The sequence below is a fragment of the Camelus bactrianus genome, chromosome 35, assembly GCF_048773025.1.
Source record: "Camelus bactrianus isolate YW-2024 breed Bactrian camel chromosome 35, ASM4877302v1, whole genome shotgun sequence".
NCBI lineage: Eukaryota > Metazoa > Chordata > Mammalia > Artiodactyla > Camelidae > Camelus > Camelus bactrianus.
In genome coordinates this window covers 14,544,156-14,561,263 of record NC_133573.1, presented here as the reverse complement: position 1 = coordinate 14,561,263, position 17,108 = coordinate 14,544,156, and the positions used below count along the sequence as shown (strand labels likewise).

The 17,108-nt window shown below is 52.6% G+C and overlaps 2 protein-coding genes across 5 annotated transcripts in view; one reads left to right on the top strand and one right to left on the bottom strand.

Moving 5' to 3' along the window:
* Window positions 1-3,275, bottom strand: part of LOC123614610 (CUB and sushi domain-containing protein 2-like) — a 131,471-nt gene extending 128,196 nt beyond the window's left edge. For all 4 annotated transcript variants that reach the window (XM_074358031.1, XM_074358030.1, XM_074358033.1 and 1 more), the window contains exon 1: window positions 3,010-3,275. In XM_074358031.1, the coding sequence (XP_074214132.1) occupies window positions 3,010-3,205 (196 nt within the window). In that variant the 5' untranslated portion in view covers window positions 3,206-3,275. The remainder of the gene's footprint in view (window positions 1-3,009) is intronic.
* A 12,856-nt stretch (window positions 3,276-16,131) lies between these two features.
* LOC105071644 (uncharacterized protein C1orf94-like) overlaps window positions 16,132-17,108 on the top strand; it is a 39,821-nt gene continuing 38,844 nt past the window's right edge. The window contains 2 exon segments of the mRNA XM_074358217.1: window positions 16,132-16,354; window positions 16,356-16,616. Of these exon segments, the coding sequence (XP_074214318.1) occupies window positions 16,290-16,354; window positions 16,356-16,616 (326 nt within the window). The 5' untranslated portion in view covers window positions 16,132-16,289.

Sequence of the window (17,108 nt, the reverse complement as noted above, 5' to 3'; positions counted from 1 at the left end):
GCTGCAGGTACCACCAGCCTACGTGGGGGATCCTGGAGGTTTAGGTGAGGAGCTAATGAGTTTGCTTTGGAAGGGAAACATCTAGGTGAAGATATCCAAGAGTCAGCCGGATATATGGGCTGTTTAGATCCAGAGCTTCTGTGGGCTGGGAAGCCAACAGACATATATCAGGAGAAGCATCTTGGCAGGAGAGATCTGTCTGGAAGCTTCAGAGTGTGGAAGTGGAAGAAATGGGCCTGGATGAGCTCACCCAGAGAGTGGTGAAAGGAAATGAGGAAAAGCATAAGGAATGGAAAGCTGCAGGAAGCCACACTTTCAGGAGGGAGTAAGTGCTACTATTAGAAACTGGGAAGGAACAGCCAAGAGGCAGGAGAACAATCAGCCAAGCAGGGTGTCCCAGAAGCCCAAAGAAGAGAAATTTGGAAAGAAGTAATCCAAATTGTTCACGGTCACAGATAAAGGAAGAATAAGAAAGAAAAGGTAGGTGGCTTTGGCAATTAGGGTGGTCACCCTTGATCTTTCCTAGAGAGTTTCAGTTCTGGGGACAGAAGCCAGAAGGCAGGGCGTGAATAGTTGCAGATAAAGCAAGTTGAAGACCCCTTTGAAGAGAGTTGACTTGTAAAAGAGAAAGAAAGATAAGATGGTAGCCAAAAAGGTCAATAGGGCCAAGCAGTCTGGTTGGCCTGTTTTCTATTAAAGATTAAGTTGTTTATAAGCCAAGGGGAAACAAAAGAAGGGAGAGCAGATCTCTCTCAGGAGGCTGGGGGTGGGACACAGATGAAAGGGGTGAGGAGGCTCCCCCTTTCACATCCTATATTCATTTTATCCAGTCTTCACTGGCCAAGGAAGGGAGATGGCTCAGTCCTGAGTGTCTCTTAAAGTCAACAGTGTGGGGAGAACACAAAATAAATGTACTTCCCCCTCTAATGTGTCAAATTAGTCACCAAGTCCGTTTCCAAATCTCTGCTGCTTGCAAGGCCAAACAGCACATCTACATGCGGGAAGGGTTTAAAAAGAAATGCACTGCAAGCATGGGAAGCCAGAGCAGGGAAGCCAGATCAGGCCCGCCAGAGAGCAAGGACCCCCTCCCCCAAGGCACTCTGCATCCCCATCCCCAAGTTCTCTGCTGACCAAAGAGCTGCAAGCCCTTGGACCTCTACAAGGCAGGATTCCAGCACAGCCCAGCAGTGTGCAAGCTCTGGTGAGTAGGCCCTTTTCTTTCCCTGAGGGCATGACATACCCAGGGGGCAGGGACAAATCTAGCCAGAAAACCAGTTGGATGGTATTAGGGGCAATCTCAGGTCTGCTAAGCCAGAGCAGGGTCCACACCTGGACAAATGTCTGAGAGGCCTCACAGCCGATAGCAGCGGTACCTCCATCGCCCATGTGACAAGACAGGGTGACCAGCGGCGTCGTTAAGAGTGCAGCCACCCAGTGGGTGTGGGTGTGCGCGAGGCCTGAGCTCCGAGGCACGCGCACCGCGGGCGCCCCTCTCTGGGTGTCGGCGGCTATGACTCTTAGCAGATCCTGAGAAAGTCCGGTCAAGCAAGGATGGGAGAGCTAGGGCTGGCTCAGGGCGCCCTTTTTGACCAGCAACCTTAACATCTCCGGCCAAGCAGCTGGCGACACGATTTGCGCGGACGGGCTCACAAGATCCTGGAGCCCAGAGCAGACCGAAGAGCTCGCCAAGGAAGGGTCGCACTTTCCAAAAAGGGGGCCCAGGTGGCTGAGGGGCTGAGGCCAAGCCTTCAAACGTTCAGTCAGTGATTTAAAAAAACTAAATAAATAAATAAGTAAATTTTAAAAACCAACACGACTCCAGGCCAGAGGCGCCCTAAGTCCAAGCTTGGGCAGCAGGTGTTACGGGTTTTCTCTCCTAGTGGGTGTCAGCCTCCGTGCTAAATGAAAATGCGGCCCCAGGCATCGCCCGTTGGACCCGTCCCCACCCGGGGACACAGAACTTTCTAGGCTGTGGCTAGGGCCGAGTCTCACAGGGGTGCTGAGGATAAAGTGGGAGGGCACCAGACAGGGCCAGTGGTCCCCAGTGGGGACTGGGTTCTCTCGAAGGTCCGCGTGCCTTCTCAGTCCGCAAGCTGCAGCCAGACATCGGCGAAGTTCCGGGACTCCCCGCACCCGCCGGGCCTGCCCCCGTCCCTGACCCGGTCGCCGGGAGCAAGTCCCGCCGTCCGCGCCGCCGCTGCCGCAGCCCCGGCGCTCGGCTGCAGCAGGGCGCGGGAAAGGGCACTTTGGCGCGGAGTGAGAACCGAGGGGAATGTGGCGGCGCGGAGCCTGACGGCGACACTCCCTCCCCCGCCCCCGGGCACAACCCCCGCCCCTGCCTGCCGGTCGCTCCGCAACCTCCAGCCCCCACCTGAGTCCTCTGGCACAGCGTGCTCGGGACCCCTACCCACTTTACCCCCTCCTAGCCCAGAGCGCGGAGGGAGGGGGGCACTTGGGGAGAGGGGTGGCGGCCGCAGTCTCCGGGCGGCTCTGACGGGGGCGCGGGGCTTCAGTCCGGAGAAAATGGGCGGGGGCAGGGAAGGGCAGACCCTGCAGACGCGGAAATGGGGAGGGGGCGCGCCATTCCTCTCCAGCACCCAGGACGGGTGTGCCAACCTGGATTGGGAGGCGGGGAGGGCTCCAGGAAAGTTTATCGGGGGAAAGCCTAGCGCCTTGGGGGCTGAGAGGCTGAAGAAACTGAAGCCACGGTCCAGGCGCCCCGCAACCCCGGGCGGGGATGTCTCTCTCCCAGGTCCCCACGCCGGCCGGAACCCGCCAAGTTGCGGCTGGGGTTGGGGGTAGCAGTGGTGGTGAGGGTGGCGGTGAGGACGGTTGAGGGTGAGGGGAGAATGGGGAGCGACAGAGGCGAGGATGAACAGGAGGGTGGGCGTTTGGGAGGGCGGGAGGTTAAGGGGGAGGGCGGAGGAAGGGACAGGGACGGGGTCGGAGATGAGCGGGCTCGGGTGGGGCGCGCGGCGGCCGCCGGCTCCCCGGCGCAGCCAGACTTACCCGCGGCGGCTGAGGCGCTGAGCAGCCCCCAGCCCAGCAGCAGCAGCAGCAGCGGCGGCGGTGGCGTTGGCGGCGGCGGCGGGCGGCCCCAGCGGCTCCCCGCGCCCGGCACGAGCGCCGAAATCCCGGCTTTGCCGCGAGCCCTCCCCGCGGGGCAGCCGCAGCGCCCCTGCTCCCGTCCCCGCGAGCGCGGCATGGCGCGGCCGGCAGCGCCGAGGGAGAGGCTCAGCTCGCCGCTGAGGAGAAAGGAGGTCAGGAGAGCTCTGGAGCTTTTTTCTGCTAGGAAAAAATCCCGGTACGCGGGAGCCCTGAGCTTCTGCGGCTGGAATGAACCATGTGTCCGCCCGGCCGGGGAGAGGCGCGCTGCGCTCTCGGAAATGACTCGCTCCAATCCCGCTTCGCGGGGTTCGCGCCGGGGGGCGGGGGGTTGAATTATCCCCGGATTAATCACTCCGGAGCCGCTTCTCCGCCGCTCCAAATGCTGGGGGTGGAGGCGCAGCAAAGGAAAAAAATATTGGGGGGTGGGTGTTCCTCTTCAGCGCCACCTCCACCTCCAGACAAACCAAAAATTACATCTAAAGGGTTGTTTATTCCTGTTTGTTTTACAATTGACCAGTTTCTTTTAAGTTCAGTCCTCTCGTCTCCATTTATAAGATTACCCATTAATACACCCCCCTGTACACACACGCGCGCACACACACAGTGATATTGACACACAGGCACTCACACACAGGCGTGCGCACACACACACACACACACACACACACACACACACACACATACACACACGCTTCTTCCACGTTTGGAAATTGGAATACTGTCTCAGGAAAGGTAACCAAAGAAGGACGCGGTTCCCCAAGTCACTGCTCTTACAAGCTGATTTTGGGTGGTGGCTTTGAACTTGCAATATGGGCCGGGGGGCGATGCTTACCAGCCCCCATTGGCAGTAGCCTCCTACCCCATTCGAAGAGTAGGATGTGTGTGCTTAGACCCATGATTAAGAACTGGAGGGAGGGTGGGGTGGGGGTGGGGGTGCTCATTGGTTCGGCTCTGTAAGGTCCTTCCCCTATCCTAAGGCAAAACCTCGGGATGGAGAGAGGAGAGCGTGCGTGCGCTTGGGTGGGGGGGTGGGGATGAGGGGGTAGATGAGGTTGGTGGAAGGACCGTGCAAGAGTAACTTATACAATTTATCCTCAAAATTAAATAACTGGGCCCTGCTTCTTCTGTCTTACCCTCCCCCTCCCAGCCATGGCCCCAAACCAGACGAGTTTCTCCCAATGGCGTGAGCCCCTCCCCACCTCTTCCTAGTCGCCGCTGCCGCCAGGCCCCAAGGGCTCAGAGTCGGTCCCCACCCCATCCCCCACCCCAACTCGGTCGCCGTCTCAGTCTGGTCTCTCCTAGGCTCCTCCGTCAGTCACGATGGCTCCTTCACTGTCTACGCCAAACTCTCGGCGGAAAAGAACAGACGCTGCTGGGGGGGAGGAGGGGTATGGCGGGGTCGGAGGTTGGGGGGACGCGGAGGGGCAGGGCCTTGGGAGGAGGTCCCCGCCTGCGCGTCCCGCGGCGGAAAGGCACTAGCGGGTGAGCACCCACCCCTTTGCCCGAGGCACCCGGGAGAGGCTGCGATAGGGGCTTAGTGGCGTTGGCAAGCCGGAGCTCTGGTATCCTCGAGCCCAGGGGACAATGGTCTGTGGTCGGTGGGGCCTGGGAATATCCGGGAAAGAGCACAGAAAGGGCTATGGGTTTGTCGATCCCGAGTGGGGAAGGCGGTGGACAGGGCCGGAGGAGTAGACGCTTGTCCTTTCTCCCCAAGAAAAACTTGCCCCCTGGAGCCACGATCTTCCAGCTTCCTTGATGCCCGTCTCCTTCCTCCACCCCAAGTTGTTCAGGCTTCCCGGTATGAGCTCATCCCGCAGCTGGGGAGCCAGCCCGGTGGCCCCGGGCCGGTGAGCTTCCTCAGAATCGTCCGGCCCCCTCCCCACCCCCTACACGGGGGCTTTCTCGCCCCTCCTGACGCCGCTTCGATGGGTGCCAAGGACCGACCAGAGCGGCCAGAACTCCACAGTGAAAGGCCTGCTTTATGTCTCCCGAGCAGCGAGGAGGGGGTTCCTCGCTTCTCATTGTCCAAGCCCAGCCCCCAAAAGAGAGGGCTCAGCCAGCCAAGCCTTGGCCTTCCCGGTGCTGGAGAAGAGGGAGGGACTGGCTGGGCCATCAGTGGGTGGCAGCCTTGAGGGGTGGGGGCTGTTGGCGGGGCCGTCTCTTGGGGGGGGAAAGCCCAGGCTCCTAAGCTTGGGCATTTCCCCTCTCCTCCAGAGAAAGGAGCTGGCAGAGCCCCAGCCCTCCCCTGCAACCCACAGCTGAGCAGAGGGGACTCTGGGCTCCTCCATAATTCTGGGGCTCCAGGCCAGTGGACTCCCCCCGCCTTTCTCAGCCCCAGAACTTTGCTCTGTGGCTGCAACCCACAGCTGATGTTTACCCCGGAACCCTCCCTGGCAATGCAACATTTGTCATCCTTCTCCCTGGGGGCTGTAGAGGGCAGGGACACCCTTTTTATCCCTGTCACCAGCCCAGCCACTCACTTCCTCCACCATTCCTCCCTTTCTCTGATCATTTTGGGTCCACATACATTTACTGAGGCCTCCAGAGCTCTGGGCCCTGTGCCAGCCTGTGCTGTGGGCAATGCGGAGATGCACAGTGTGTGGTCCAGCGTGGGAGGATGTGGGGCAGTGATGGAAACCCTCACACAACCCATAAAGTCAGATGGTGCTAATCACCTAGACAGAAAAGGCATGTTACAGAGACGTATCAAGACAATAAGTTTTTCTTGGATGTAGGGGATCATAAGGCTACTTTAAGAAGGGAAGTAGGATTGGGGCTGGACCCTGAGGCCTAGAGAGAGACTTTGACAAGATAAAGATTGATTTCCTCAACAAATATTAGTTAAGCATCATTACATGCCATACACTGAGCCACGTATACACCCGAGTGAACTGTCCCTGACTTGATGAAGGTGATAAATAAACAATTATATACAAAGTTACTAATTAAAGATGCTATGGTGAAAAAGTTCATGGCGCTTTAAGAAGGAATGCATGTGGCATGTTTTAAATTGGTGGTCTAGGAAGGCCTCTCTGAGGTGGTGACCCTGAAGGTGGGATTGAATATTAAACAAAACAGCCATGCAAAGTGTTGGGAAAAGGAAGGGCCTGGAAAAGAGAGGGGGACTGAGGAAGGAGGCTGGGTCTGGGTCAAGGGGAATAAGAGAGACACCTAATAGACAAGAGAGGGGATAGAGCCAGAGTCATGTGGTGCAGGGTCTCCTAGGGGATGGTGAGGAGTTTGGACTTCATCTTAAGCGGAGAGAAATACGAGGAGTATTCACTTGCTAGGGCTGCCCCTGTCACAAAGTACTACACACTGTGTGGCAGAAACAACAGAAATTTATTATCTCACAGCTCTAGAGGCTAGAAGTCTCCAGATCAAGGTGTTGACAAGACTGGCTCCTTCTGAGTTGCCTCTCCTTGAGTTGTAGATGGCTGTCTTTTCCTTACATCTTCACACGGTCTTCCCTCTGTCCACGTCTGTATCCAAATTTCCTCTTCTGATAAGGACACCAGTCATACTGGATGAGGCCCCACCTTACAGGTTGAGTTTTAGCTGAATTACGTCTTTAAAACCTGTCTCCAAATATACTCATATTCTGAGGTCCTAGAGGCTAGGACTTCAACATAGGGATTTTGGAGGGACACAGTTCAGCCCATAATAGGAGGGAGGACATTACAGGTGGAGGGTGGAGGGTGGAGGGAGGAGCGAGGAGAAATGCATGGCAGTCAGAAAATACATTTAAAGAGATGCCCGTGAGGCTGTGTAGAGTGTGACTGCTTTATCAGGAAGTACTCTGAAAAGGTGGATGGCTCTGAAGACCAGAGAGGTGAATTTTCATTTCTAGGAAATAGAAGCCGCATGGCCCGGCCTGTCATGTACTCTGACTTCTCTGCAGGGAAGAGATGGCTAAGGAAGGGGCAAGGTAAAAGGAGATCACTTGGGAGTTGATTGCAACAGTCCGAGCAGGAAGTGATGTGGGCAAAGGCAGAGATGGGGGCCCTGGGAACATTTGCAGGGCAAGCTAGAAGCGGGAGTCCAAGAAGCAATAACAGCCCTTCCCCTCTAGCCTAGGAGAGTGTGGCTCTGGGCCAAGCCCCCAGGGCTGGCTCCCTGCCTACCCTTTCTGGTTTCCCCAGGAGCAATCGGCAGCTATGAGTCAAGGTCTCTCCATAACATCACATTGCAAAAAAGCCCAATGAAGTGTGGTGGCTCGCTAAGATAAGTCCAATATCCAGATAAGATCAGAGTTTGTTTCAGAAAGAAAACAAGGCCTGATGCTCTGGAGAACTTGGCCTGATTCAAATAGGGGCTGTCGACTTGATGCCCTGAAATTTTCATTCTGACCCAAGAAGAAGATAAAAGAACCTTCTGAAGCCCAAAGACAGAGAGCAAATGAGTGTGCAAATGGGATGCTCAAGAAATGAGGGCAGGAAGGGAGACTGAAGGATGAGCAGGGCTGCAGAGAAGTGCTGCGGAGCAAAGGCAAGGGCTCAAAGGAAAAGCCTGGGGTCTAAGTGGAGAGTGGGTATTTTAAAATGATGAGCACGATCAGACAGAAGCTAGTATTTCCCAAGAGCATGGCTATCACTTTAGTGATGACAGTGATCTGCTTCCCAAGGAAAGGTGACAGAAGGGGTTCAGGAAGAAAGAACCCTGAACAAACTTGAGAGAGGCGCAACACAACCAGGAGAGAGACGTGAGAAGGACCCATCGTCTGGACCATTCTTCCAGCGCTACCAAAGGCTGGGGCCACCGAATTCTGCCATTTCTTGCAGAAAATTCTCTGTTTGTGAAACAAAGAGACAGAGCTCGCTTCAGTGGCAGAAGAGGTCAGATGTTTCCTCTGCTTGTCAGAGGTCAGAATGCACAGGGGAGGGGCTATTCTTGGCTATCATCTCTTCTTGAAGTTCCTCCAATCAGCTAGGCAACCATGCCCCCACACCTTCACTCACACTGCTCCCTCCGACTGCAACACCATTCCTCTCTCTCTCACTGTGTAGATGACTCCTAATCCGTCAGCTCAAGTGTAACAACCCCGTGCCCCCATACACTCCCTCTGCTGGGTTAGATGCCCCTTGCAACTTGGACCCCTAGCTGGACACCACTCACCAGGGGTGATTTGGCCCCCAGGGGACATTTGACAATGTCCTCAGATATTTTGGTTGTCACCACTGGAGTGTGCTGCTGGCACCTAGTGGGTAGAGACCAGGGATGGTGCTAAACATCCTACAATGCCCCAAGGAAGCTTCCCTCCACCCTAAAGAATTATTTAGCCAAAAATGTCTTAATAGTGCTGAATTATCACTGAGAAGTTGTTGTCCAGCCAGGGCTACATTTTCCAGTCCCCTTTGCAGCTAGGTGCAGTCATAAGGTTCTCGCTAAAGGAATGTAAGAAGTTGTGTGTGTGTGTGTGTGTGTGTGTGTGTGTGTGTGTGTGTGTCACTTCAAGGCTTATCCCACACACCCTTTTTCCTCCATGTGCTGGCTGGACACAGAGCATTTAGGATCCTTAGGGGATGGCAAAGCCCGAAGAAGACGGGATGCCAAATCACTTCATGGAGGAAAGCCATCCACCAATTAGGGACACCTGAATTGGATTTTTAGGTGAGAAATGACCTTTAACAAATGGCATTAAGCCACTGGCATATTGAGGTGTGTTACAGCAGCTAGCAATATCCTCATACGCCCTCCATGTTTTTTTCTGCAGTATCCTGTCATTTGCTTACTCTTCACTCTTCCTTCATTTGTGCAGGTCACAAACATTAATCTACATGTCAGTCTTTGTGTTAGATGCTGAGAAAACAAATATGAAGAAGAATAAGATATGACAAATGGTCTCCACCCTCAGGAGGTTGATAGTTTATTGAGGAGAGAGTTACACAGCAAAGCATAATTAATTACCTTGAGAGAGATACAGGCTGCTGTGGAAATGAGAAGGGCTTCTGGGGAGAAGGGCTGGTGAGAAGTGGCACCTTCCAGGAAGGATGCAGTGCGGGCAAACCCGGGGAGGTAGACACAGCGTGGGCAATCTGCAGTGTTCACAGCGGTCCAGGGTGCTGGAGGGCGGGCAGGAGGGGCGCGGCAGCTCTCCAGTCTCTATAATTGATGGTCTTCTCATGTGTCCCCCACCTCCCCGCAGTGGACGGGGAGTTCCCTATGGCAGAGACCCTCTCCTGAAGGTCTCCTGGGTCCCTAGTGCTTGTGTGCTGTCTGGCATTCTCGGCTCTTGGAAGTCACACAGGATGCTCTGCCCCAGTTTGCTTCCAACTGAACTCATCTACTTCTGACCCCTCCCCACAACCTGCCTGTCTGCCCAGTTCCCCACACCAGGAACTGATTTCAACATCCACATGGTTCCTGAGCCAAAAACCAGGGGGGACATCCTGGACTTCCTCTTACTCAGCCCCCACATCCAGGCAGTTCCCAAGTCCTCTAAATTCTGCCTTCTTAACAGCTCCCAGGTCCTAGCCAGGGCCCCCACATCCTTCTTCCAGGTTTCTTATAACAGCCACGTAACAGGTGCCCCCAACTCGGCTTTATCCCATCCAAAGTGTCTTCCTCTTTGCCACCAGTTATCTTTGAAAACACTTACCTGATTTCACAGCTCTCCTGCCTTCCCTGGATGTTTCCCCAGATGTTGGTGAAATCTAAGCCCTCTGCTAGACTCTCCCAGCCTGCCCCTCTGTCCTCTCTCTCGTGACTCTTGTGTTTCCAATTTCTACCCACCATGCTCCAGCCATTTAGAGGCCCCTGCGCTCCTGAAATGAGCCGTGCTTTCTCTCTGCCTCCCCTCTGGGCCTCTGTGCACACTGCTCCCTCTGCCTGGAACGCTCCCCTCTCCTTCCGTGTGTGGCATTCTCCTATTTGTCCTTCAAAACTCAGTCCAGGAGTCAGCTCTTACATGAAATCTTCACCAGTGCCATTCAGAGTACCTGGTACATGGCTGGCATTCAGTAAATCTTTGCTGGGTGGATGGATGGATGGATGGATGGATGGATGGATGGATGTGTGCTTGAGCAAGTGCTCAGTAATATTTGTGGAATGGACCCAAAGGGGTCTCTCCTAGACTCCATTATCTGAGTTCCTTAAAGAAATGCCTTCTGAGTTATGATTTAATGTTATGCTCTCTGTCTTCAAAGAACCCTGATGTGAGAAACTGACCAACTTAATGGCATTTCTGTCTTTATGAAAACAGAATTGAATATATTGCCCACTATGTCACTCAGTGTCCTTTATACAAGGACTCATGATAAATTCATGCTTGGGGTTATTTCCAGGAAACATTTTGTCTCTGTGGATGAAGATGTGTATTTTCTGCTGTCAGAAAATAAAAACTCTGCCTTCCGACGTGTTTCCACTTTTGCTTTAGCTGACAAATAGGGATACCCAGTTTTATTACCTGATTACTGCCACGCGTTCTGACCAATTCAGGTACCTGAAAGTAGCAACCCTTTTCTGCTTTTTTTAGATGTAATCAGTTCCTGCTTTATTCTTCAATGCTGTGTTTTTCACTTTTTAATCTGAAAGCTGCCTCAAATCATCTCAGCAGTAACCTACTATAAATCATAAACGAATTCATACTGGTGACCAATGTCCAAGCATGGATGCTATGGAGGAAGGGCAGAGCACCAGGCTTCAACATGAGAGGGACAGAGCCTCTCCAGAAATTCTTGGGGGCACCTATCATGACAGGGATCTGGCAGGAAGGCCAAAGCAGGAAGCGGGAGACCAATTGCATTGACTCTGTTGCCACCTTCCTGGGCCACCGCTGCCAGGTCATAGTCTCTTCCTCCACCAACTATGGTCTTCCTTTTCCCTAACTTTAAATGGAGAGCTCATCAACCGCCATGTTTGCATTAATAGCTAATAATAACAATAACCAGTATGTTTTATTGAGCTCCCACCATGAGCCGAAGACTGTGCTGCAAACTCTAATGGATGTCCCTCTTTGAACCTCTCCCAATCCAGACCTGTCGATTGTTTCCATCACTTTGCAGATGCTGGAATGCTAGAGGCGTTTGGCATGTGCAAAGCCACCCGTCAGTAAGTAGCAGTGCAGGAATTCAAATTTCAGTGTGTCCCCTGCCACGGCCTATGCTCTTAACAGTCTCCTTACATGTGGGCAAGGACTGGAGGCAACAAGAAGGGATGGAGTCCCCCGGGAAATGGTGGGGATTGCCAGGAGAGAGGAGACCCAGAGTCACAGCTTTGTTTCGGGAACACTCTGGCGTTCTTTTCAAAGTCCCAAAAAGGGTTGGCTGCTCTGAGGCCAGGTTCAGTTGCTGGGACAATAACCAGGGGAGACCTAGTCCCATGACAAATGGCTGCACTCTCCTCTTCCTCCAGTTCTGATGGTTTTTCCCACAAGCCTGCAGTCTCCTGACCCACAAGGCTCCCTCTAGGCACTGTGACCCTTTAGGCATCGTCAGCATAGTAACGAGGGTGTCTGTGGTTTTCAGGGGTCTAAAAACATTCGAGGCCTGCACGTATTATTATTAGATCTGCAATACAAAGAAGATAACCACAACACTGAAATCAGTAAATGTTTAATTAAATGCAAAATGTGCCATTCTGTCAATTTCATTAACTGTGGAATTTAGTAGTCATAAAAATTTCGTTGTATTTGATAACAAGTTATAGGTTGGAGTTTTCTCACTGTGCAAGAGTTCCCGGGTATGCCCCAAGATTGGTGACCATAAACTCAATAAATTACTCATGGCCAAAAATTTGCAAAAGCAAAATGGCAAAAATCCTTTCAATTTTTCTTTTACAGCCAAAAAGTTATATTTATGGTGAGAGGTGGGTGTGTTTAAAATACGCTAGAGGTGAGACAGCGCCTATGAGAGTAAGCTGGCGTAGCGCCTAGGAAGATCTTGAAAGAGGGTAGGCTGTGCCCACCTTTCTGAGTTCTCCATCCTGGCCGTGTTTGTGTCTGCAATGGAAGCCAGGTGAGTAGAGGCTTTGGCTGGGGAGTAGGTAGAGACAGTTGATTCCTCCTAAGGCTTTCCTGGTTTCAAAGAGAAAAGCAGGAATCCCAGACACCTACATAATGATGGCTAACATTCTCTAGGTATGTAGCACATGCCAGACTCACCATTCTAAGTACAGCTTGTGTATTATCTCAATTGTCCCAAAATTCTGTGAGGTCAGTATCTTATGATCCCTGTTTCAAGATGAGCAAACTGAGGCATAAAGAGGTGCAACAACCTGCTCAGGGTAGCAGAGGTACTCTTGGGTAATTTAAGAATGTGTTCACACAGATTGCACCCACTCTTCAAGATGCTGAAGACAGAATAGGGAAGCCTGGTACCTGCCTTTTTTAGAGCTTGAAGTGAAGCAGTCAATGGTCATGAAGACCATTACTCATGCTGGGCACATGGATATTTATGTGCTGGAGGATTGTAGCTATACACTGAATAGAAAGTGAAATAAGCTCAGTACCAGGCATTTACAAACTGCTTTGCTCCTTTCACTAGCCTGTGACAACGTGTAGGCTAGAGGTCTTATTCGTCTCCCAGCTCTTTCTTTTGAACAATCTTGGCCATGGTTGGTGCTAAAAAACCGACAAAGCCTAGAAAGGCTTAGTTGAAGATTGGAGTCCTCCATCACAAAGCAATTTCCCCAGGACAGCAAAAGTTCTCCCTCCCTACGCATAGCACAGAAACTGTTACTGAGAAACTCCAGTGGCACACATTTCAATGTAACCAACAAGGAAACTAATAGACAGCATTTTTATGTATCTCTTATGTGCCAGGTGTTGTTTTAGGGACTTTCCGTGTGTTAAGTAATTACTTAGTCACAGAACATCTATAACAATTCCACAAAACAGATGCCCTTTGTTATCATCCCATTTTACAGATGAGGAGATCAAGTGCTATAAGCTGCATGGGTCCCTCCAAATTCAGATGGTGAAGTCTTAACTCTTAGTACCTCAGACTGTGATTCTATTTGGACATAAGAGCAGTTAAGGTACAATCGGCTCTTTAGGGTGGTCCTAACCCAATATGACTGGTGTTCTTATAAGAGGAGGAGGTTAAGACATAGACACATAGAGGTAAAACTGCATGAAGACATAGGGAGAAGCTAGCCAGAATATATAAGCTGACCAGAGAGTTTCAGAAGGAACCAACCCTACTGACACCTTGATCTTAAGCTTCCAGCTTCCAAACTGTTAAGGAATAAACTGTTGTTGTTTAAGTCACCTTGGTCTGCAGCCCTTTGTTACTGCAGCCCTAGCAAACTAACATACCAAGGTCCAGAGTACCCTGCCTAAGGGGTAACCTTGCCAGGAAGCAGGAACTCAGAATTTGAACCGAGGTAGTCTGGTCCTAGAGTCTATCTGTTTTTCGATAGTGGGAGTGTTCTCTGTGCTATCCAAAATGGTAGCCACAAGCCACACGTGGTACTTGAAATGTGGTTAACAAAACTAAGGAACGGAAATTTTAATTCGATTTACATTAAAATTAAAATAGCCACATGTGACTAGTGGCCACCAAGTTGGACATAGCTTGATACTGGTTCTAAATACTCCACTTCAGTTGTTTGCAGATTCTTCTAGCAACCTCAGCTGTGTGTTCCAAGAAACATGCCCCTATCCTTGTTCCCTATGCTTGCTGCCTTCCTTCCTTTCTTCCTTCCTTCCTTCCTTCCTACCTTCCTTCCTTCCTTCCTTCCTTCCTTTCCTTTCTTTCTTTCTTTCTTTCTTTCTTTCTTTCTTTCTTTCTTTCTTTCTTTCTTACCTTTTTTTTTTTTTTTTTTGCAGTCTTCTGCCCCTGTTGCCAGGCCTTCTATCAAAGGAGAGAAAGAACAGGAGAAGGAATGAGTGAGCTGGCTAACTTTCCAGAATCCTGTAGCCTGGGCAGTGCAGGGTCATTGGCGTTCTGCTCTAAGCACAGGTGTTAGGCAACCAAATGCCAAGCAGCACAAACACAGAGTGACATTTTCAGAACTATTAATATTTCATCAGAAATGATCACTTTTCCTTTAAATACACTATCTTAAAAGGTTTTCTACATTCTTCACTATAATTTTATTCAGTCTAGGTCCTCGGAATTTTCCCCAAAGGAACACATCTTTAATTTTCATATGAAAATCAAAGGGGAATCAAGCTCAGTTTTCCAGACTTAAGAGTCAACATTTCCAGGAACCCAGACCCTCTATAAAGAGGGCAAGGTTGTGCATTGAGCACCTGCTGTATACCAGGTACTCTATACAGTAAGTAGCCCATAAATTCATCAAACACATATTTATTAGGTGACTACCGTGTGCTGCAAATGTGATCTTTGAAGAAATTTACTAACACCTTTTGATAGGAAAGGACTCTCATCCTTCTGTTTCATCTCCAGTGTTACCTTCCCTCCTCAAAGAGGCCTGCCTGGATGGGCATCTGAGGCAGCCACCCCTCCTCTGCCCATTCCCTCACTTTATTGATTAGTTTCCATCAGAGCCCTATTTCATCGGTAATTACTGCTTATTTACTCGCTCTGCTAGTTGTCGATCCATCCCCTCCACTAGAAGATAGACTCCAGGAGAGCAGGGACCATGGCACTTCTGCTCGCTTGCAGGTTTCCTAGGTGCGCGGCACTCAGCGGCACAGAGGACGGCTTAGTCAGTATCTGGGGAAGGAACGAAGGGTGGGAGAAGTGCAGAAGGCCGTTAGAGTCACACTGCTAGGAAGGAAGGGGTGGTGTAGGGATTCAGTTCTCCCTGTATATAGGCTGCCATCTAGTCTATTCGAGTCCACGCTTCTTTCTTCCTTCCCGTCATCTTGCTCCTCCTTTCCTGGGGAAACACTGGAGGAACAACCATGACTCCTGGGGCCAGAGAGCCCCGGGCACGCGGAGGTGCCTTGTCAGTTCCCAGTTTAAGGAAGCCCCTCCAGCGAGGGGAGGAGCCCACCAAGCGGCAAACAGCGAGCTTAGCCCTTCCCCCTGCACCTGTGCCCAGACCCTGGACCCCTGAGAACCCAGCGCTGGAGGAATCGGTTTATCTCAGTAGCTGGGAGCGTGGGGTCAGGCCTGGGGTCCCTTGGTTTGAGCCCCAGCCCCTCGCTTCCTAGTGGGCCTTGGACACACCCCTTTACAACTTTGAGACTCGGTTTCCTCAAATGTAGCACGATAATACATAATGATACTGAGTTCATGAGCTTGTTCTGATTGAATAGCACACAGAAAGCCCGGCGCTTTGCAGATGGTAAGCGCAGGAGAAAACGGCAGTTAGGGGGTGAAACCAGCGATCCCGGGCCTGGGACAGGCAGGCGCCCGGGTGAGTGCGGAGGAGCTGCGTGGTGAGGCTGGGGCGAGGGGAAAGCGCTCTGGGGGCCTCTGGGGCCCCGCCCCCACCCCACCGGAGGGACGGGGCGGGGGGCGCCCCGCGCACCGAGCCGTTGCGTTTGAAACCCACCGAGGAATTCCAGCGCAGGACGGGAAGGGTGTGGGAGCCACAGGCAGGCAAGACAGCGCCCTTTTAAGGCGTTGGGACCCTCCCGGGGTCGACCCCGCAGCCCGGCTGCCCTGGCAGGTTTCTGCTGAGGGAGCCCAGCACTCAGGAGTGTTCCCGCCAGGAGTAGGGGTGGTGAAGCAGCCAGAAGAGGGGGGCCAGAAGGGGCAGTGGGGAGAGCAAGGCGGGGCTGAGCCAGGCGGGGGCCGCCGGCCCTCGGTGGGAGCGGGATCTCTGGGAAGACCCGGGAGAACCCGATGGGGGGCTCCCAGCCCCACGGTGCCTAGCACAGTGCCAGGCCCTCACCTGGTCCTCTGTGAGGCTTAGCGGGCGACGATGGGCTGAGCCCCAGGCCCCGCAAGGTGTCAGGGATGTTTCACAACGGGGGAGAGCCAGGGACTGTGGGGAGAGCCAGCCCTCCCACTCCAGCTGTTCCCAGATGTCATTCTGCCCACCCAGGCCCCTGGTTCCTGAGCTCCAGGGGATTCCAAGGTTACTAAGCTACTGGTTTTTGTTGACTTGTAAATATTTTCTTCTAAGGGAGAGGGGGAGGGGGGCCAAAGTCAGGAAAGAGCAAATAAAAGCAAATCAAAATAAATTCCCCTCCCCAAAAGAAAGCTGTCCTCCATCCACCCCTCATCCACAAATCGAAGGCCTCTGAACATAGTCACTTTTCTGGGCCAACAGCCAGACAGGACTGACCTGCTCTGCCCCATCCTCACCTCCCTTTCTGGTGAATGAGGAGTGGTGGTGGATGGTCCCCCTGTCTCCGAGCCCTGGGTGGACAAACGGCCTTCCAGAAAGAGGAAGAGGATGGCCAGTGGAAATGGGCTGGCTTCATCCTCGGCCCTGGTGGCCAAGCGCCCCTCCGCCCTGGGCCCATTCCCCAGATACATCTGGATCCACCAGGACACACCCCAAGACAGCCTAGACAAGGCTTGCCACGAAATCTGGAAGAGAGTTCAGGGCCTGCCTGAGGCCTTGCAGCCCAGAACCTCAAAGGAGCAGCTCTCAGCCCCCATGGCAGGGACTCCAAGAGACAAGAGGCTCAGCTTCCAAGAAGAGTGAGTGTCCCCCTGCATGGCTGGCACCAAGGGAGGAGGGAAGAGGGAGGAGATGAGGTCTGACCTTGTCAGGAAATGTTCTGTTAGTCTGGCTAAACCCTAAATGCTGTATACTTTTGCTCCACTCACCGTGGTCCTTTGTCCAACCTTTATTAGAGCATTGATTGGGGCCCTGAAGGGACCTGGGTGAGAAGCCAGACCAGGGCTGTATTTCTGCTGTCTCTGTACCAACCCACTAAGGGGACATTTCTCATCTAAAGGCATAGGCAACCCAGATCTGAGGACCTTAAAAAACCACCGTAACCAGGGCTGAGGGTTCGATGTCCATGGCTATCCCCAGAGGCACTAGAAGCTGGAAGGTCCTTCTCCCTTCCCGCCCCCAGAGGCTAGGCATTGGCACAGATGAGTCTGGTGGTTTTAAACCACATCTGGAATTCCCTAATACAGGGAGCAGCTGTCCCATTCAGCCTCCACAGAAGCTGCTGCAGGAGC